The 18,895-nt window shown below is 39.7% G+C and overlaps 1 protein-coding gene across 1 annotated transcript; it reads right to left on the reverse strand.

The window, feature by feature from the left end:
* Nucleotides 1–9,454: 9,454 nt before the first annotated feature.
* Nucleotides 9,455–13,997, reverse strand: CCN2 (cellular communication network factor 2). Its single transcript, XM_081312882.1, has 5 exons — nucleotides 13,688–13,997; nucleotides 13,318–13,537; nucleotides 12,244–12,501; nucleotides 11,892–12,103; nucleotides 9,455–10,830 (listed from the first exon to the last, which is right to left on the reverse strand). The coding sequence occupies exons 1-5, from the start codon at nucleotides 13,736–13,738 to the stop codon at nucleotides 10,534–10,536; spliced, it is 1,038 nt and encodes a 345-aa protein (XP_081169008.1). The 5' UTR covers nucleotides 13,739–13,997; the 3' UTR covers nucleotides 9,455–10,533.
* Between the last annotated feature and the right edge of the window lie 4,898 nt (nucleotides 13,998–18,895).

Consider the following 18,895-nt stretch of genomic DNA (forward strand, 5'->3'; position numbering starts at 1 on the left):
GAACAGTTACAAGTCAGAATAAGATAAACTTGATTTGAGCAAGGGTTGCAGCTCTGACCCAGGTGTCGAAATGTAAAGGGTCAGGTGTGAAAATCCACACGCATCTCTGCTTACCTAACCATGTTTTCACTTATTCATTTATTGAGTGTTGCATCATTCAAATGATTCCTCCTAACCCAATTTGTAATATTCCAACTCAATAAAATCATAACAAAATCTAAAATAGCATTATTTGTTTCATATATATATATATATTTAAATATATATATATATATATATTTAAAAAATGAACAATTCTTTTCCTGCCCACCAGGCCCCCTCATTAAAAATTAAACAGGTTATACAGGAAGGTGTAGGACGATTCTATGCTTTCTTCTGTGCCGTAATGGTGAAATGAGGCTAGTACAGATTTCTCTAATAGCGGCAGGGGAAACCCATGCTCTGTTGTTTCTGTGTGTCCAGAATTGCAAGGGTGTTGTATCTCTGGATAATGAGTCTTCCTGTATCGTCCTTCTAGACAGCTGAGGAGAAGACATGACAATGTGCCACAGTAAAGGCCTGCCAGTTTTTAGGTACCTCAAGATTAATTAACTATGCTGTTTGGGAAGCAGAATTCCTGTTGACTTCACTGGCAGTAAAGGCTGGGGTCCTGGCTAGATCCAACTGACACTCTGTGCCTACTACACATTACTTAATTAGTGCTTTGGCCTGATCATTGCCTATGTGTTTAATGGAAGACCTGGTGAGAAGCTCAAGGATGATATTTTAGTTGCCATTCTCTGTCTCCATGTAGACTGAAAATCATCCCTCATAATTAATGAGGCATGTCCGGGGGAGGGGGAAGGATAATCTGAGCAAACCAATAATTGAGTATGGTCACCCACACTCTAGCCCCCACTTTCATGAAGTCTGTCAGGGTGGCATAAGAGACACATTTGGGGACTTGAAGGGCCAGTCTTAAACATTTGGATTATACAAGTTCAAATTGGAGAAGGGGCCTAACCAGGCACCCTAGAGAAACTCTGTTAATGGCTGGACTTCAAAGAATTTGAGTGCTGCACCTGAGAGTCTCGACAAGTGAAATGTTCACAATTCATGGTATCTTAATCAATTCCAAATACTGGGTAGGTAGCCAAGCAGAACATATGCATCTGTGTCATGCAATGATTGCTTCAAAGTCATGTTAATAATTAATAATAATAATAATAATAATAATAATAATAATAATAATAATAATAATAATAATAATAATAATAATAATAATTTGGAAGGGACCTTGGAGGTCATCTAGTCCAACCCCCTGCTAAGGCAGGAAACCCTATACCATTTCAGACAAATGGCTGTTCCCGTTCTCAAAATTAAAAGGTTTCCATGCCCATCTAAAAACATGGCACTAGAAGGAATCTCTCATTCTGAACATGGTGATCTTTTATCATAAGATTTTAGACAGTTTTTTAGACAGGGGGTTATTAATTATCTGCTTTGGAAAGGGTTAGATTAGATGACTACTGAAGTTATTTCCAGCTTTATGATTCTACAATTCTCTGCTTCAGATTTAAGACAGGCAGATTTAATACATTGTTTTGTTCTGTTTCCTGGAGACCTGAAAACTACCAATTAAAGCCAGATGTAAAAGACAGAATAAAAGAAGTCTGAGCCAACCAAACATTTTGAGTTTTAGAAAAGAACACAGCTTTCACTGTCCATGGAATTTTCTTTTGCTATTATCATGTAGGTTATAAAATTGAATTTGCTGTACTTACACAGCTTTGGTATAATGTTGATATAATCTTAACACAGTTAAGTTGTTGGTCTAGGTCGTTCTATCATATACGGACCATCCTCTGCTGCTGATGTCACCCCTGTATTGGGTAACAAAAAATGGTGATGTGTCATGGAATGGAGGAGCCTCTGCCTTCTGACCTATCCTGACAAATCAGCATTTGTTTTGTATCTCTGCTTTGCAGCTGGACGTTGTGTCCGAGCTTCTATGCTTTTCCTATCCTTTGTTCTCCAACTGGAGGAAAGCTTTTTGCTATGTTCTTGCCATCTCACCAAGTAAGGTGCAAAGCTGCTCTACTTTTTTGGGTGCATTTGAGGTTTACTGGCAGTGAGGGCATATGATAGGAAAGGAGCTTGGTCAGTGGTGGGATTCAAATACCTGAACAACCAGTTCTCTGCGTGGATGCAGGACTGGGTGTACAAGGCCTAGAATGGAGTTCCAGAAATGGCATCCTCTAGGCCTCCCAGGCCTAGAACGGACTTCTGGAAGCAATGTGCATTCAGCTGGTTCTCTGAACTCAACAAAATTTAGCTACTGAACTGATGCAAACTGGCTGAATCCCACCACTGAGCTTGGTGCTTGGTGAAGACCCTTAAAAGATGGGATGTGTTGTGTACTGGTTCTTTTCTAGAAGCAGGAGATGAGGTGAGAGAGTTCAGGCAGGAACATGCTTTATTGAATTGCAGGAACTGAACTTAGAACCAGGGCTGCAATGCAGCTATTTATACTCTGGCCACTAGGCGGCGGCCAATAGGTTAAAGCAACCTATTGCCGCCCTAGAGCCAACCAATGGTAGTCCTGGAGACTGACTGTCTGAGGAGCTGGCAACCATTACCAGCTTCCTGCTTAAGCAATCTCACAGCATTCAAACCCCACATGGTACAGCTCAAGTTAACTAGGCCTAATACATTACAGGATGTGTAGCAGAAAACAGGAGTAGAGACACCCATTTTTCAAACCTACCAAAGCTCATTGGGTAACTTTGGCCTGTGGTTGCCTCTTATCCCAACTTGTTTCAGACAATTATGATAGGGCAAAATCTGAAGCGGGGTGGAGGGGACACCTATATATGCTGTTTTTGTTCCTGGAGAAAAGGTATTATATCAATCTAACAAATAAGACTGTGTACACTTTGATGCATTTTTTGCAGATTTTTTGCAGCCTAGATCTGGTAGCCCTAGCACAGAGATTTATATGTTCCAGATTGATTAGGACAGCTGTTTTTGGTCCAGATAACTGGTTTACTTTAAAGACCCAATGGAAATTTAGGATCAGAGTCCTGCGATAATCACCCTGAATCAGACCATGCTATAATAACTCAGAAGAGAGAGTTTATTTAGGATTACCAGATCAGGCCTCCGCAATTCTGGGCAACCACTAGACAGTATGAAAAAGAAGGTGATCTGTATCTCTTTGCTGCCAACTAGTCTTTAGAGATGGAAAGGAAGTTTGAACAGCTCTGTCATTTACAGGAAGAGAAGAACTACTTACTGTGACATATATTTTCTCACCTTAGGTCTGGGAGTATAATGGCATGTGAGAATAACCTTGAGAAATGGGGTGAAGAGATGCTGCCTAGAGAATGGTCAGATAAGAGAGAGAATAGCCCACAGCTTCATCGTGGGCAAAGCAAGAGGCTCATTCTAATTTCTTGGGCTGTAAAGGTGACTGCAGGAGAATTGTATTTTCAGAATTTCAAGATTCTGTTAATCTAGTTTTTACAATATTTTCAGAATTGCAAGATTCTGTTAATCTAGTTTTTACAATAAAGCAGAATTAACTTATCCGGACATGTTAACTGTCTAGTCTACCTGGTAAGGCTGACAGGTGGCCCTTCTCTCTCTTCTGGCTTTGGATAAAGAGATGGCGGATTAAACTCTACTGAAATGAAGCTGTTCATTTTTTCTATTCTGTTCTGTTCTGTTCTGTTCTGTTCTGCTCTGTTCTGCTCTGAAGGGATTTCATTATGCTTAAGGCTGATGTTAGTAATATTGATATTAGTAGTGATACTTTGTAATCATCTTTGTTTATGTGCAAGCAGCTTTGTAGGTGCTTTATATTGGGAAATTAGTTATATAAAAGCAAATGTTTCATGCTTTAGGTACAGGTGATTGCTTACATGAAAAGAGCATGGTGAGGGGAGGGGGGAAAAGGAGTTATGGTGGAGCCTGGGTTGTTGTGTATGAGTCATTATCTAGGAATTATTTTTCTGTACCTTTTGGTTCCTAGTAACCAAGACCAGATCTCTTTGCTCTGAAGGGGTATAAAAGGTGGAAGACATCTTTCCTGGTTGTTGCCTTCATCTGTCTACCAGCCACAAAGAGAGATGTGGCCACCCAACTCTATTCTGATCAAAATAAAAGTTGTTTGCTTGCTGAAACCTCGGCTCAAGAGTTTCTTTTGGCTCTTTTAAATTCCTGAGTAATGCTGGGGCAATTGTGAGGCTAAGTGTAAAACCTTACAATTCCATTCCATTCCATTCCATTCCATTCCATTCCATTCCATTCCATTCTATTCTATTCTATTCTATTCTATTCTATTCTATTCTATTCTATTCTATTCTATTCTATTCTATTCTATTTTTTACCCCAGGTATATGGTGGGGAGATGAAATGGGAGCTTTTCCCATATTATCCCTGAAGGCTCCACTTCCAACTTTACTCTCTTCCTCTTTTCTTCAGCTGAAAAAAGGAAGAAAGAGTATGCGACTGTAGGCCAACCTCTGCAAGGAAGTTGGGATCCAGGCCAAAATGGCTGCTTCGCATACAACTGGAGCCGTTTCAGATATCTTTGTTTATTTTGCACTGATTCACTGGGCAAACTATTTGCCCGGCAATAGTGGCAGGTTCAATGAGCTGCACTGAGGAAACAAAACTCTACTGTTCAGCATGTGTATTGATAGAATTTAACTTTTGCAAAAGCATGCCCATATTAAAAGCAATGCTGCGCAATCCTAAATGTGTTTCCTCAATAGCAAGGCTCTTTTCTTTAACAAACATATTCCCAAACAGACATGTCTTGGATTGTCTTGGTTTCAGGGTGAATGCAGAAGAGGATCGCTTAAAGAAATCCCCGGCATTTCCTGGTTCGTGTCAGGCTGAACACTCTGTTTGCAGGTGGCATTTGGGGAACTTCCATTTAAGGGCATATGAAGAAATGCAGAGATCAGGAGAAAAAGAATGGAAAAAGGAAGCTCTAAAAAATTAAATAAACTCTTTCTGTTCTCAAATTCCTCTTGTTCTTTGGCAAAGCCTATTTTGTTTTCTGAGTGGCTGGACAGCCTTATTAGTAATTTTTTCCATTCATGTAGAACATAAAACATAGGACAATTTAAAGAAAACCACACCCAAGCCTTTCCCCAGTGAAAGCAAAGCCTGTGTATTGGATGGGATAGAAAAATGTGGTTCCCCCCTTTATTATGCCTTCTGAATTATAGATAATAGCTGAAGTGATTTCTAACGTTGTGTTTAGGGAAAGTCTTAGACAAGAAGGAATGCTTATTACTTAACTGGGGTTGGTTATTTCTAGAACCTGCATTCAAGTCATCTTTCTTTCTTTCTTTCTTTCTTTCTTTCTTTCTTTCTTTCTTTCTTTCTTTCTTTCTTTCTTTCTTTCTTTCTTTCTTTCTTTCTTTCTTTCTTTCCTTTCCTTTCCTTTCCTTTCCTTTTGTAGATGTTCTTTTGCTGTTAAAGATTCTGTACTGTACATCTGCACTGTAATTAAACTGAAAGTAACTGGGGGAAACTGATTGAGCATGACAGAGTTTTAGGCAGATGATTCTGCAACAAGAGATAGGGAAGCAGCATCTCTCCAACAGTATTTTTTTGGACCCTTTTATATCTGGCCAGAAAACATGGGTACCTACATGAATCACTATGTCAAGTTTGCTGTTAAACAGTCACAGTAGATTTGAATGACAGTGTTATAATGCTTGCAACTTTGTTTGAACTGAATTAAAATGCCTGTTCCTTCAGTGTCCCAGCTTCTATTCCAGGAAAATGGAGTGTAACTGTATTGAGCTCAGTGTTTTGTAAACTAACACAAGGCAAAACATTTTTCCAGTCTTGAAATTGTGTGTTTAGACTGTGGACAGCTGCCTGGCTGATACCTGGGAATAATAGACAATAAGAGTGATATAAGAGATAGTGATTCAACATGTACTATCAAGGGTCAAAAGGTATCTCAGCTCTAATATACCTGGGTTGCCTTGTACCAGCCATTCTAAAATAAAAGGAAGTTGGTATCTTACTTGCATTCTGTCAATTTCCTATAAATGCTGCTCAACTATCATTTCTCTCTCTCTCCCTCCCCCCTCTCTCTATCATCTATCAATTATCCATCTAGACCAGGGGTCTTCAAACTTGGCCCTTTTATGACTTGTGGACTTCAACTCCCAGAATTCCTCAGCCAGTGTGCCTGGATAAGGAATTCTGGGAGTTGTAGTCCACAAGTCATAAAAGGGCCAAGTTTGAAGACCACTGATCTAGACCAACAGTAAAACTGGCTTAATAGATCAATTACATTATAGAAAACAGTGCAAACCCCCCCCCACACACAAATTTTAAAAGATATAGAGTATTGTAATATTTCTAAAGTTCAAAAGAAAGGAGACCAAGCATGAATCCAAAAGGAACAAGGAAATCCAAGGAGCCACAAAAGGAAAACATTTTCCTGTCAAATGGGCCTTCAACAATGGCACCATACCTTCAACAATGGCCCACCATACTGGGCATTTTAGTCATTAAAGAGGTTCATTCCAGAACAGGTAGGCTTAGAGATTTAAAATGAATGCCTTGCATCAAGTTAAAAAGAATAGCAACTGGCATCTCTTTGAAGCAAGCAGGAACTACCTCTCTCGTAAAAAGCAAAATAATTACATTTCTTAACCAATGCATTAATTCTGCCTTGGCTGATTTGATCAGAAGAAGCAAGAGTCAAAGGAAAAGGAGGGCAGCTTTCATAGCTCCAGGCAGCTTGTCCACCTTCTCAGAAGGTTTTGCTGAAAGGATTCCCAAACTATGAGAAGAGGAGTTGTCAACTTTTCAGCAACTCGCTCTGTGCTAATAACACAGTCTAAACCAGTGATGGTGAACCTTTTGAAAAAATCCAGAAAGGCCTAACTTGACTGCTGGCATCTCTCACTGACACAAAATTGAAGAGAAAATGAAGAGAGTCAAGGAAATAGTTACCTCTTTGCACAGAAGTGTTATTTATATACCGCATATACTTGAGGATAAGCTGAGAATTGTACACGGCATAATACATCCCCCAAAATTGGGCTGTGCTTATCTGTGAGTATATGCGGTAGCTCATTCCAAGTGCCTGCGTGGAAGGCTGAAGCAAAGATGACAAGATACAATAAATGCAGACATTAAAAAATGTCAAATTGTTTGATCACGCAAGATGGTGCTTGTGGGAAAACCGCTACGATGCTGCTGTTGCTGCTGCTAATAGGCGGCAGCTGATTTATTTCTTTGCATCAATTCATTAATGATGTAATATTATTGGTGCAGAATCACGTGATGTCCTCAGTGATTTAGCAAAAGAAACAATGTCCACATAAAGTATTAAACTATTTTGATTTCCATGATTTTTCTCTGACAATCACTTGCTGCAAGTTCATGCAAAGTGGCCTATATCCGTGGAAGATTTTTGTTTCAACTAACTTGGCAACAATTATATCATTTTCAAAATTACATCTATAAAAATGTCGATATGTTATTTTACTTTGATGCCCTATGAAGCGCATACATTTAAAATGGTATTAATTTGATCAATGTACATTGATTCTCTTCATTTAAAAAAAAACTTTTGTGGAAATTTTGAGAGGACAGTAAAATCTTGGTACTGTATGAAAAGAAGCAGAGAGCTCAGAGGTATGGCCTTTGTTTCATGTGCACTGGATTCATTCTTTGATAGTATATGCTCTCTACAGACCATCTTCCATGAAAATATTCCAACTATTTTTACTCCAGACTGGAAAAATTATAGGGTCAATGCATACTCTGTAGTCAACAGGTGATGACAATGTACTCTTTATTTTTTATTGGAACTAATGAGACATTTCCTTCCTTAAAAATTGCAGGCATTTCCCATGTAAATATGACCCATGTCATTTACTTCAACCACAATGACGTACAAATCAGACTTTGGATAAATAATGTACTGATGGTCTGAAAATTTAGCAATTTATAGACCACATCTTCCTATTCACGATTTCATCCACTAGTGGCCGTCTGAAAGATACAGTCTTTGGGCTCATAAAAGAATTTCTTCAGCAGTTTTAGTGAGATGCAGCTCCTTTTAATAAGTCTCTTTCTTGGGACCACATCAAAATAGCAATGGGATTTCACCACAGACAGTGATCTATGAATTGTCCCTGAATATTGCTTTTCCAGGAAAACTTAATTATCAAGGAATAGAAAATTGAGCACAACTCATCTAAAGATCCTGGTGGGCTAAATATAGGACCTTTCTCCAAGAAAGTGATGCTCCATAGCCTGACATGAGTGGTATGAAGGAACAGAAGCTATTTATTATGATGTGGCATCTATTTCTTGAATGCTGTACAAAATACATGAGTATTGCTGCAGCAAATTAAGCCATATGATACATTTTCTTTAAAGACTATGGGGCTCCAGTGCACTTGACTGAGAGTTTGATCTACCTGACTTTCTTTGGTAGTTCTTCACCAGCCAATGTTGATTCTTCTAATACTTCTAGTACTCCTGGATGCTCTTGAATTCCATCAGCTAGGACACAAGGCACTGCAAACTGAAAGTTATAAAGTTTAGTCCGTTGTAGGGAATAAAGAGCCATCTCTTTCTGTTAACATGTTCACTTAGAGACAGAGGGAAATATTGCAAAAAATCTGTCTGCAAAGAATTGCAATTTATTCAGCTTTGACTATGCCAATATTAATTCTAGCAAAGTAAATATGAGAAGCAGTACAGTTTATTCATGGCTATTTAGAAATAAGCTCTACTAAATGCAAAAAGGTTTACACTCGGGTAAAGTGAAATTGCCATTTAAATTGGCTTCAATTAAAGTAACATCTGTAAGGAATCCCAGATGAAGGTGATAACTAGTTTATAAGTATTGTTTACTACCGTCCGAAAACAGAGAAAGTTGAAATACCTCTACTGTGCATCTGCATTTGTATTCTAAAGCACAAACTCATCACTAGGCAAGATGACTTCATCCATGGAAATTAAGGAATATTTTATGGAGATAAAGAGTGCGTGAATTTTGTCACCCAGACAAGTTTCAGAATGATTTTTTTTTAGGGAATAGGACAGAAAAGCAGCTCCACTTTCAATTCAATTAGATTTGCAAGTTGTGAACTACAACTCCTACAACTGAGGAACTGCATAATATGCTGAGTGTTGTGTTGAAAAAGCATCTGTGAGGCTACCGTTTCCTCATCCTTTTGACAGGCAGGTTGGTGAAGTGATGCTTATTTTTAGTATCGTGTTCTGATTGCAAGTTTGTATGGGGAGTCATTCTATCAAAACATTCTCCTGCTCGCATGACTCAGTCATGCCAGGATACAGAAATATCTCACTGGAGCACCAGCTGAGAAGTAGTGATGTGTAAACATACACCGTATCCCAAAACTGTTAAGACTCAACAAAATGAAAGTGAATACAATCCAGTTTATATAAAAAATAAAATACTTTATTTTTTTTCTTCTAAAAAGGTGCAAACATGTAACTTTTGGTCACATTTCTCAATAAGTAACACACTGTTCCCAGGTGGAAAAATTTGAGAGCACTCAATTTTGTTTCAGGGAATACTAATTCAGACAGAGAGAAGTGTTCTTTTCCCCCTTTGTCATTAGTTTGATGAAATGGTTGGATAGCACACTGGTATATCTTCTTCATCAAAGCACCAGTTCAGTTGATTTTTCCCCCTACTAATTCAACAAAACTACCATTACAGACTCTATTTTATGAGCTGAATGAATGCAGTGGATCAGACAAGCTTTGAATCATAAAAAAAAGAGGCTAACACTGATGTATCAAAGCATTAACAAAAAAGGCAACACAACTTTAAATTAAGTTAGATAACTGTACAATATATATATACATATACACACATACAAACACACATAAACACACACATATAAACACACACAGTATTTACACTATTACACTAGCATTTTTTTGTAAAAAAATGTTGCCTGTGACAAGCAAACGATTGCCACAAGCTGTCCAGTCTAATTCAGATTCTTTTTGAACAAATCCTCTGAATCAGAGTTTTAAAGGCAGAATTATTGCCATTTTTCAAATAACATAATTACTTAGCACCTGCTGGATAAAAATGTCCAGTCCAGCAGTTACTGTCACAAAAACCCGTGCCAATAACTTTGCTAAGGGGTCTTTTTTTGATTGCACAATTAAATAGGACACATGCTACCACATTTTGAAAATGTTTCTCAAGACTGCCTATGTCCCTTAATTTCTATTCATCCTTCTCCTCTGTATATTCTGAAATATGACTTATGTATCATCTCTCACTATTCTTCATCATCATTATCAACATTATATTCATATTATTATTCTTCCTTCAAACCAACGTTTGGGGTCAGTAGGTAATTTAACCTTAAGGTCAAATGGAACAATTTTGTTTTGTTTTAAAAAATAACTTCAGACATTTAAATCACTTGTGCTATAGAATCATGTTTAACAAAATGAGATGCCATTATCAGTTCAAGTTGAGGGCCAAGTTCAAAAATCTCTCGTGGGGTTTTATGCCATGTCTCCATACATCTTCCGGTAGTAGACTGATTCAAAGATATCATTGTCTCCAGGACAGTTATAGTGGCAGGCACAAGTCTTGATAAACATCATGCTCTTCTTGATGACTTCACCATCAGGACATTTGAATTGCACAGGGAGAGTGGCTGTCCTGTGGGGGGTGCAACAACGCCCATCGGTGCAGACACCACAAAATTTGGCTCGGTAGGTCTTTACACTGGTACAGCCAGACAGCTCAAATTGGATAGGCTTAGAGATCTTGGGTGTGCGGATACATTTTTTACCTTTCTGTTGGAAAAAAATAAATAAATCTTATATTGATACATCAGATAACCAAGGCTCCCATTGAGATCACCAGCATATGCAATATTTCCAACATTCACATTTTTCCCAATTTCTTAACTTTTTAGGGTAAATCCTGGATTAGAGGAGATCAACCTCCAGATGTTTTGGACTTCAATTCCAATAAGCACAGGCTAATGACCAAGAAGTTATGGAAAACACAGCCTGAAAGTCTTGAAACACATTAGCTGTCTGTCCTGATCCAGACATAGTTGAAGTCCCCTAGAGTTGGACACAACTGGACAGGGGAAACTATTATCTTTATCTTTAATATAGGTTATCAATGGGTTCTATGTTTGGTTAAACTGAGCACCCAATCTATAGGATATATTTTTGCCAGTCTTATATAGGTCTTATGGTCAAACAAATTCGTATTTTTCCCACAGTCTAAAGATACTTAAATTTGCCTTGTTTGTAGCCTTTATTTATAAGTCTAATTTTCCTCAGTGGACTTTTAAAAGATCATTCATGCCTGGTTTCCTTGAAACTTTTATTACTATTCATAGAAACCCAATTTTTCATCTTGCAATTTTTAAGGGCAACCATAGAAATAGAGTTAAGGCTGCAATTCCATTTTTCTTTTCTTGGGAACAAGACATCTTGCATTTTATAAATGGACCAGTAGATATCTAAAGCTGCACTATAAGTAATTTTGTTCATTATTTACATTTACACTTTACATCATTACCAATACAAAAGAGAAATTATAGTATTAACAAGGCTTAGAGAACATAATTTGGAAAATTACACATATTGATATGCTTTAAGAGGAAGTTTGCAGATCAACCCAATATGGGCTATGATACAGGGAACAGGTGAGCAGAAAGAAGAGGAATTCAGCGCTCTGAGGAAAAGCAACTTTTTTTTTTTGCAGACGTACTTGCTGAACAATTTTTACAACTTGCTGAAAATTAGATCATATTAGAGATTTTCCAAAGTAGGTTAAATGCAATGGTTATGAAACATTTTTTTACAGAAGTAAGCAGCAGAAATGGAGAATTATTTACCTTGATACTCTCCTCAAGATCTGCTTCGCATGGTCTCACCATGCAAAGCCTGCTTTGCTTCTCCAGCCTGCAGTGGGCATTGTCATTGGTGACTCTAGTCGAGATTCCCATTCCACAAGTTTTTGAGCAGGCACTCCATTCAGTGGTCTGGACCAAACAGTTTGCACGCATCAGTGATGGGTCAGGTCCATAGGTATCTTCTAGTCTGTAAGCTAAAAAGCAAAGGGAAACAGTAAGCATTAAGAATCAAACCGAGCAAGTGTGGTTATGAGAACAGAATGACAAAAGTAGTCCGTGCAGTTCAAATCAGAACAGCAACACTCCAAAGAAATATGATGGAAAGTAGACTCACCAGCAAGAGCAGGTCCAACTGCTGTGCGTTCTTTGTCCTTGGGCTCATCACACACCCATTCCTCGCAGCATTTTCCTGGGAGTTTCACTCTGCGTGGGTATGGGCAGTCAGGACTGGGCAGACGAACATCCATGCTGCAGAGAGGCACACAGCCTACAGCTCCATCCAGGCAAGTGCACTGGTATTTGCAGCTACTCTGGAAGGACTGGCCACTCCGATACACCATGCCTCCAAATATACATGGAGCACCGTCCTTTGCTGCCAATAGAAAACAGGATTCACTCATAAATACTCAGTAGTAGTAATGGAGCTATCAAGAATCTAGAACTGTACAAGAGAAGGGCTACACAGGACTGACTTCCAGTTTTGTTTATATATTCAGCTCCTCTGCCTTTCATAACAGGCAAGTGTTAGAAGTGTAAAATTTTGGGTAAACTTTTCCCCGCTGAACAAAACCTCCTAAACTATGGCAAGACATTCTATTCCACTTTTTTTTATATAGTACTTCTACTATTCTAATAATAGGTTGGAGACCTCCTTAAGACTTACTTGTGGACTTCAACTCCCAGAATTCCTCTTGCTGGCTGAGGAATTCTGGGAGTTGAAGTCCACAAGTCTTAAAGTTGCCAAGGTTGGAGAAGCCTGGTCTAATTAATGGGTGTCACCAGATTACCTCTGGCTGATTCTCAAAGCATAACTAGAATTTCTGGGAGTTGTAATCCTGAATATTCCTAGAAGCCTTTGGGAGAAAACTGTCCAATCAGACTCACTTTTTAAAACGAAATATACTTAAGCCATAAAAGGAAAGCTCCCAGAACAGCATGGCTTTGCGGAGCCCTAGAACAGCGTTTGTCGACTTCAGCAACTTTTAAGACAGGCAGTAGGCTTCCCTACCAGAGAATTCTGGGAGTTGAAGTCCACACTCATCGTAAAACCGATGAGATCGAGATTTCCCCCCCCCCTCCCCCGCCCTAGAAAAAGTCAGCCCTTTCGGCATTTCCCACTCGATTCCAATCGCTCCCGTCCCAAAGGTAAGAAAGCCACGGCAGCAGAACAAAAAAGGCCGCTACTCACCAGTGCACACGCCGATCTTGCGGTTGGCCGGGGAGCCGAAGTCGCAGAAGAGGCCTTTGTGAGGATCGCAGGGATCCCGCTCGGTGCAAAGGTCGCCTAGCTGCTTGGCGCAGACGCGGCAGCATCCGCAGCCGTCCAGGACCAGGCTTACCCCGGGAGGGCACTCGGGGGGCGCGGTGGAGCACTGGCACTTGGCGCTGCACTCTTGGCCGGCCGCTTCCTGGGGGAGACAGAGGAGGGAGGTCGAGACGGTGGGTCAAACAACGCCCCAGCAGGTGGGCCCGATGAGTAAGGAAATAGGAGAGAGAGAGAGAGAGAGAGAGGCAGACAGACAGACAACCTGTCTCCAAAAAAAAAAAAGATCACTTACCCAGCTAAGTAGAGCGGCGAGGAAAAGCCAGACGAGGGTGCGGGATGCCATCCTCCTTTTTCCTCGCAACTTTTCGGCGCAAGGGAGATCGGCAAAAGTCGCTGGCTGGTTTGGGAGCCGGGCGGATCTCTTTGGTCAGTTGAGGTCCTTTTTTTGGTTTTAAATCTCGCTGGCCGGCGAGAGGGCAGGTTTTCCCTTCGGTCGGCTCGGCTTTTGGGGTAAGGGCCGCTTTCTCTTCCCCCTTTCTCTCTCTCTCTCTGCTTTTCGAAGGAGAGCGGTGTTTGGTCTGAGTCTCGAGCAGGCAGCGGGGCTGCTTTTATACTCTTGAGGCGTCCGGGACGCGCCAATCGGCTGAATGGAGTCCCACACAAACAGCGACATTCCTCGCATTCCTCTCCACCTTCCTGCCTCGTCAAGTCACACCGGATTGATCCTGACCCCTTGACACTCCGCATTCCTCCTGTCTGAAAAAGCTGGCGCACTTCAGCGCACAAAAAAAGGCGCTGTATTTTCACTGGGGTGGAGGGGAGGGGTGGGGAAGAAGAGAGAGCTTTCCCTCCGGCTTCCAGTTTAGATTCTTCCTATCACCGCAGTCTTGATTTATAGAAGTTAAAAATATGTCTCCTTTGGAATCATTACTCTCTCTTTTCCCTCTTCCAAAGGCTGAACCAGCATTCCTCAGAAACTCAGCCTGTCCACAACTGGCATCTATCAATCTAACTTAACTTTCAAGAGGCATACAATCCACTAAAATCACACTTCAGGTAGAAAGTGAAAGGAGGTAAATGATTTCTTGAAAAGTATTATGAACTTTGTTATTAGACCAGAGATTTCATTTGAGCAATTATCCATTCTGAAAAGGCATTTCTCTGTTAAACCCAGATTTTTTTAAAAAAAAAAAAGTCTGTGAAATCTGTTGTGAAATTGGAGTTCTTTTCCAGGTTAATGGAAAAATGTAAAATAATATATTCCAAAAATCACATTCATTTTCCCCCCACCAGATTATAATACAAGACCAACTACAAGATTTCCTGCTCCCTAAAAGATTTTTAATATGCTAAAATCACATTTTTTAAAAAACAACAAGAAGAAGATCCCCCCATATGGTAAAATGATTAATTATCCAATCTTGGACCTAATAATCCTATATATTGTCCTGTTCAATTTGAAGGTAATTGCCTCTGTAAAAGCTCTCAGAACAAACTATCTGGAGGAAGAGCTTCCCAGTGGAGAGATGAGATCCATATGTATCCACAATTTTATATAGCAATAGCAATAACACTTAGACTTATATACTGCTTCATAGTGCTTTACATGCATGCATGCATACATACATATATATATATATGTGTGTGTGTATACATAAACAAAAGATATATAGATATATATTCCAAATAGGCACCCCTTTTCATATATATAAATAGGCACCCCTTTTCATACACACACACACACACACTGACACACACATATACACCTACGTATGTATGTTTATAGACCAAAGTGGTCCCAGTGTGGTAAGAACATGCAGGGCTGCGATTTCTAAGCTGGGAGAGTGGCTCCAATAGATCCCAGGAACCATATTGGAGTTCTATGTCCCGAAGGTGCTATGCTAGGAACAGCTAAGATCCTCCAGAAAAACTTCCAGGCCTCTGGCAGACTCGAGATTGAGGAAGACACATACCACCCATAAGGATGAGAACAGATTTTTTTAAATATTTATGTGCAGTGTTTTATTATACACATACCTCTCTCACACACACATAAACACAAACAGAAGAGAGAAAGACAGACTTGGAAATTGAATCATTGGAAAGTATTGCAAACTAAAGTTGGGCAGTGCACTTAGGAGACTGTCCTCTACAATGCATGATGAGTTTATGTTCACTATTTCTTGTGCATACTCTAACATTCATTAAACTTTTTAAAGAATAGTTACATCAGTTGGACGGCAGAAATCTAATCATATCCCACAGGCTCTTAACAATACTACTTGGGAGATAATAAGTGGGGTTTAGAATCACTGCTTGTATTCTTCCTTCCTAGTGGAGTAAATGATGGTGCTCCATTTGCTTTAATCGGTGGATTGTTGTTCTTTGTGATCACCACCCTCAGTGTCTAGTGCTACTTGATTCCTCTCTTGCCATGAGTGAGAACAGAGAATTCAAGAGGCGGAAGGGGAGAAGAGGGGGTGGGTAGTTGGTAGCCCACTTGGTTGCTAGGAGCAAAGCTGGGAACTCTTTATTTCCTTTTTCTTATTAAGACTAAAAGACCCAAGGCATAAGGTTCTAGAAATAACAGTGGTGGAAAGCTTTCTGCTAATTTCTTTGCAGACTCCTGATAGTTAACTACTTCCCTCCCCCCAGCCCACCCTGGACACCTAGGTACTTTTCTGTAGAAAGAAGTTTATTTGTGGCATTTCTTATTATATGATCACCCAGAATTGTGTATTGTACAATGCCTAGCTTGCAGGATTAGGCCACTGAATCATACTGGAATATTTTCCCTAATAACTACTTTCTGTTAAGAGAGAGAGAGAGAGAGAGAGAGAGAGAGAGAGAGAGAGAGAGAAGGAGGGAGGGAGGGAGGGAGAGGGAAAGAAGCTACATGCTCTAAAATACTTGGCACGTTACAGCGAGACAGAAGCACGGAAGATGTGCTCTGCTTTTCCCACTGGGTATGAACTCATCCTTCGTAAGCAACACACCCTACCATTTTTTTTTCTCCTTAAACACGTTGTCTTTCCTCAATAGTTCCACAGCTTTTTTTTTTTAAAAAAAGATGATACTATTTATTGAAATGAGGTATTATGTCTCTGCCTGCCTTTATTTTTACATAATAATCTTCCTTCCTCAGAAGAGTTTTATCAGGCGTGATCTGCAACCCGCCAAGGAGGCGGGGTAACCTGAGCAAAAATGACCCGTTTCCCTGAAGCAGCTCAGAGCTGGGGCTTCAGCTAAGTCCAGAAAGCTGTATCCATAGCCTCTAATCTAAGAGTTGCAGTGAGTGGACAACTTGGAAGTGAATTCTGCCTTTAAATTGGTAGTCCTCAACTTATGACAACAACTGAGACTAGGATTTCAGTTCCCAAACAATGCGGTGGTTAAGTGAGTTGTGTCCAACTTTACGACCTGTGTTGTCATGGTTGTTAAATGAATCGCTGCATTTGTTTTCAAATTCAAGAGCATGTAGTGAATTCCATCCCTGCCATAAGTGAATCATGCAACCATTGAGCAAATCCAGCTTCCCAAATTGACTTTGCCTGTCAGAAGCTGTCACAAATGGCAATCCATGCCAGTTGCCAAGTGCCCAAATTTTGATCACATGACTTTGAGAATGCAGCAATGATTGTAAGTGCAAGGAATAGTTGTTAAGTCACTTTTTCCAGAACAGTAACTAAACAAATGATTGCAAGACGAGAGCTATCTGTACACTTTATCTCAGTTTAACCTATATAAGGTTGTTTGTTTTTAACTTTTGGAAGGCACCCAGGGATGTTTTGGTGTTGGGTAGTCAATTAGCAAACTACCCTTTGCTACATGTGGTGGTAGGTATAAGCACATATGTAAAATGCCCTGGTAAAAGAAATTGAATGACAGTCTGGGTAATGAACCCATTATTCCTTTTTTGAGAAGTTACTATAATGAATTGTTTCTGTTGTTTATTACTGCTTTTCTCCTTGTCTTATTGTTTTAACATTATGCACTGCCTAGAGTCACTTAAGCTATTAAGGTGGCTTATACATTGAAAAAATAGAGAGAAATACTCTTCACAGTTCATTTATTCATTTGTTTATTTTTTTTCTGTGCCCTTGGACCTAGAAATAAACTTACAGTGGTTTAATAAAAATGCATAACACATTGTTAAAAAATAACTAAAGTCAAGATAAAACAAAAATATGCCACGGTGGTTGCCATTCACTCCACTCCGGAATAACTTCGTTTTATCAACTTCTGAAAAGCCAGCCATGAGGGAACCCGAGAGATTCCATAATATGGGGGACTGCTACTAAAAGCATTCCTCAGAGACTCCTTCATCTCATCCATTTGGGAGACCATTAAAGGATGCCGGCAGTATATATGTACAGTGGACACTTCTATTTCAATGCCAAGCCTCATAGGGCTTTATAGGTAAAAAAAACCCTGATCTTTACATTCCACCCAGAAATGAATAAGCCTCTTAATTTAGTTATCATTTCGACTTGAATCAGGTGAAAACATGTCCCCAGGGCCTTTAAGGACAATGACATTTTTTTTCCAGGGAAAAAGTCTGCAATTAGTTTTTACATAGAAAACTTGGAACATCCTTGAAAAATTGGGAAGAGATGCAACTAGGTCTAGACAGTCCCACATTCGATTTGAGTTATATTTCATTTCAATATAGCTAATTAAATGCAGTTCATTTGCCTATTTTCCCATATATGTGGTAATATTTTCCTTTCTCCCTTAGTAAAAAACAACAATTAAGTAGATAATTGGGGAGGGGTCTGGGAAGTGGATATTAAGTGCACCTGCTGTAAGGCAATGCTTTTGCATCAGAGCATTTGCATGCCAGACCTCTGGGTACATCCTTTGTCCTGGTGTGGCCTGAACGTCTGAAGATGTCATTTGCCTGGGGCCAAACAGAGAGATTGTCTTCTGTTTAAATAAGGCAGGACTCTTCTATGTACTCTTTGAGTTTGAAAACAATGTTCCCTACCACTCTACCCTGGTTTTGCTTTCTCTTCTCCAAATCGGACAGCCGAGTTGCCCAGGGGAAGAGCAGTTTGCTTGCAAGATCCTGGGTCCAGCTCTGAATTTCTTGGTAGAAGAAAAGGCAGAATTATAACAACACAGGTCCATTTTTTTAAAAAAAAAATATGGCCGATGATCAAATTGGCCTACAAAACCAGCCCCGTCCACAATTTGGGAAATATAGTTCCACCGAAAGCCAGCCAAGTTATTTTGGCAAATGAGGCAGAAAATCCCACAACTGCATTTCCCCATACCTGGCAGTAAAAACATAGTAATAATAAATGCAATAACTAACAATGAGTTGCCCTTTAATGACATTCAAATCTGCTGCCAAAGGCTGCCACCCTTTTTTCCCCCCTCAGATTTGGGCTGGCCCTGCAATTTGATCCAATACCCAGGAAAGCTGCTTTTTTTCTTCTGAGCTTAGAAATGTGGCTTTCATGAGAAGGCTGTTCCAAAGAATTAATGGGGAGGGTGC

The sequence above is a fragment of the Vipera berus genome (assembly GCF_964194415.1).
Source record: "Vipera berus genome assembly, chromosome: 1".
Taxonomy (NCBI): domain Eukaryota; kingdom Metazoa; phylum Chordata; class Lepidosauria; order Squamata; family Viperidae; genus Vipera; species Vipera berus.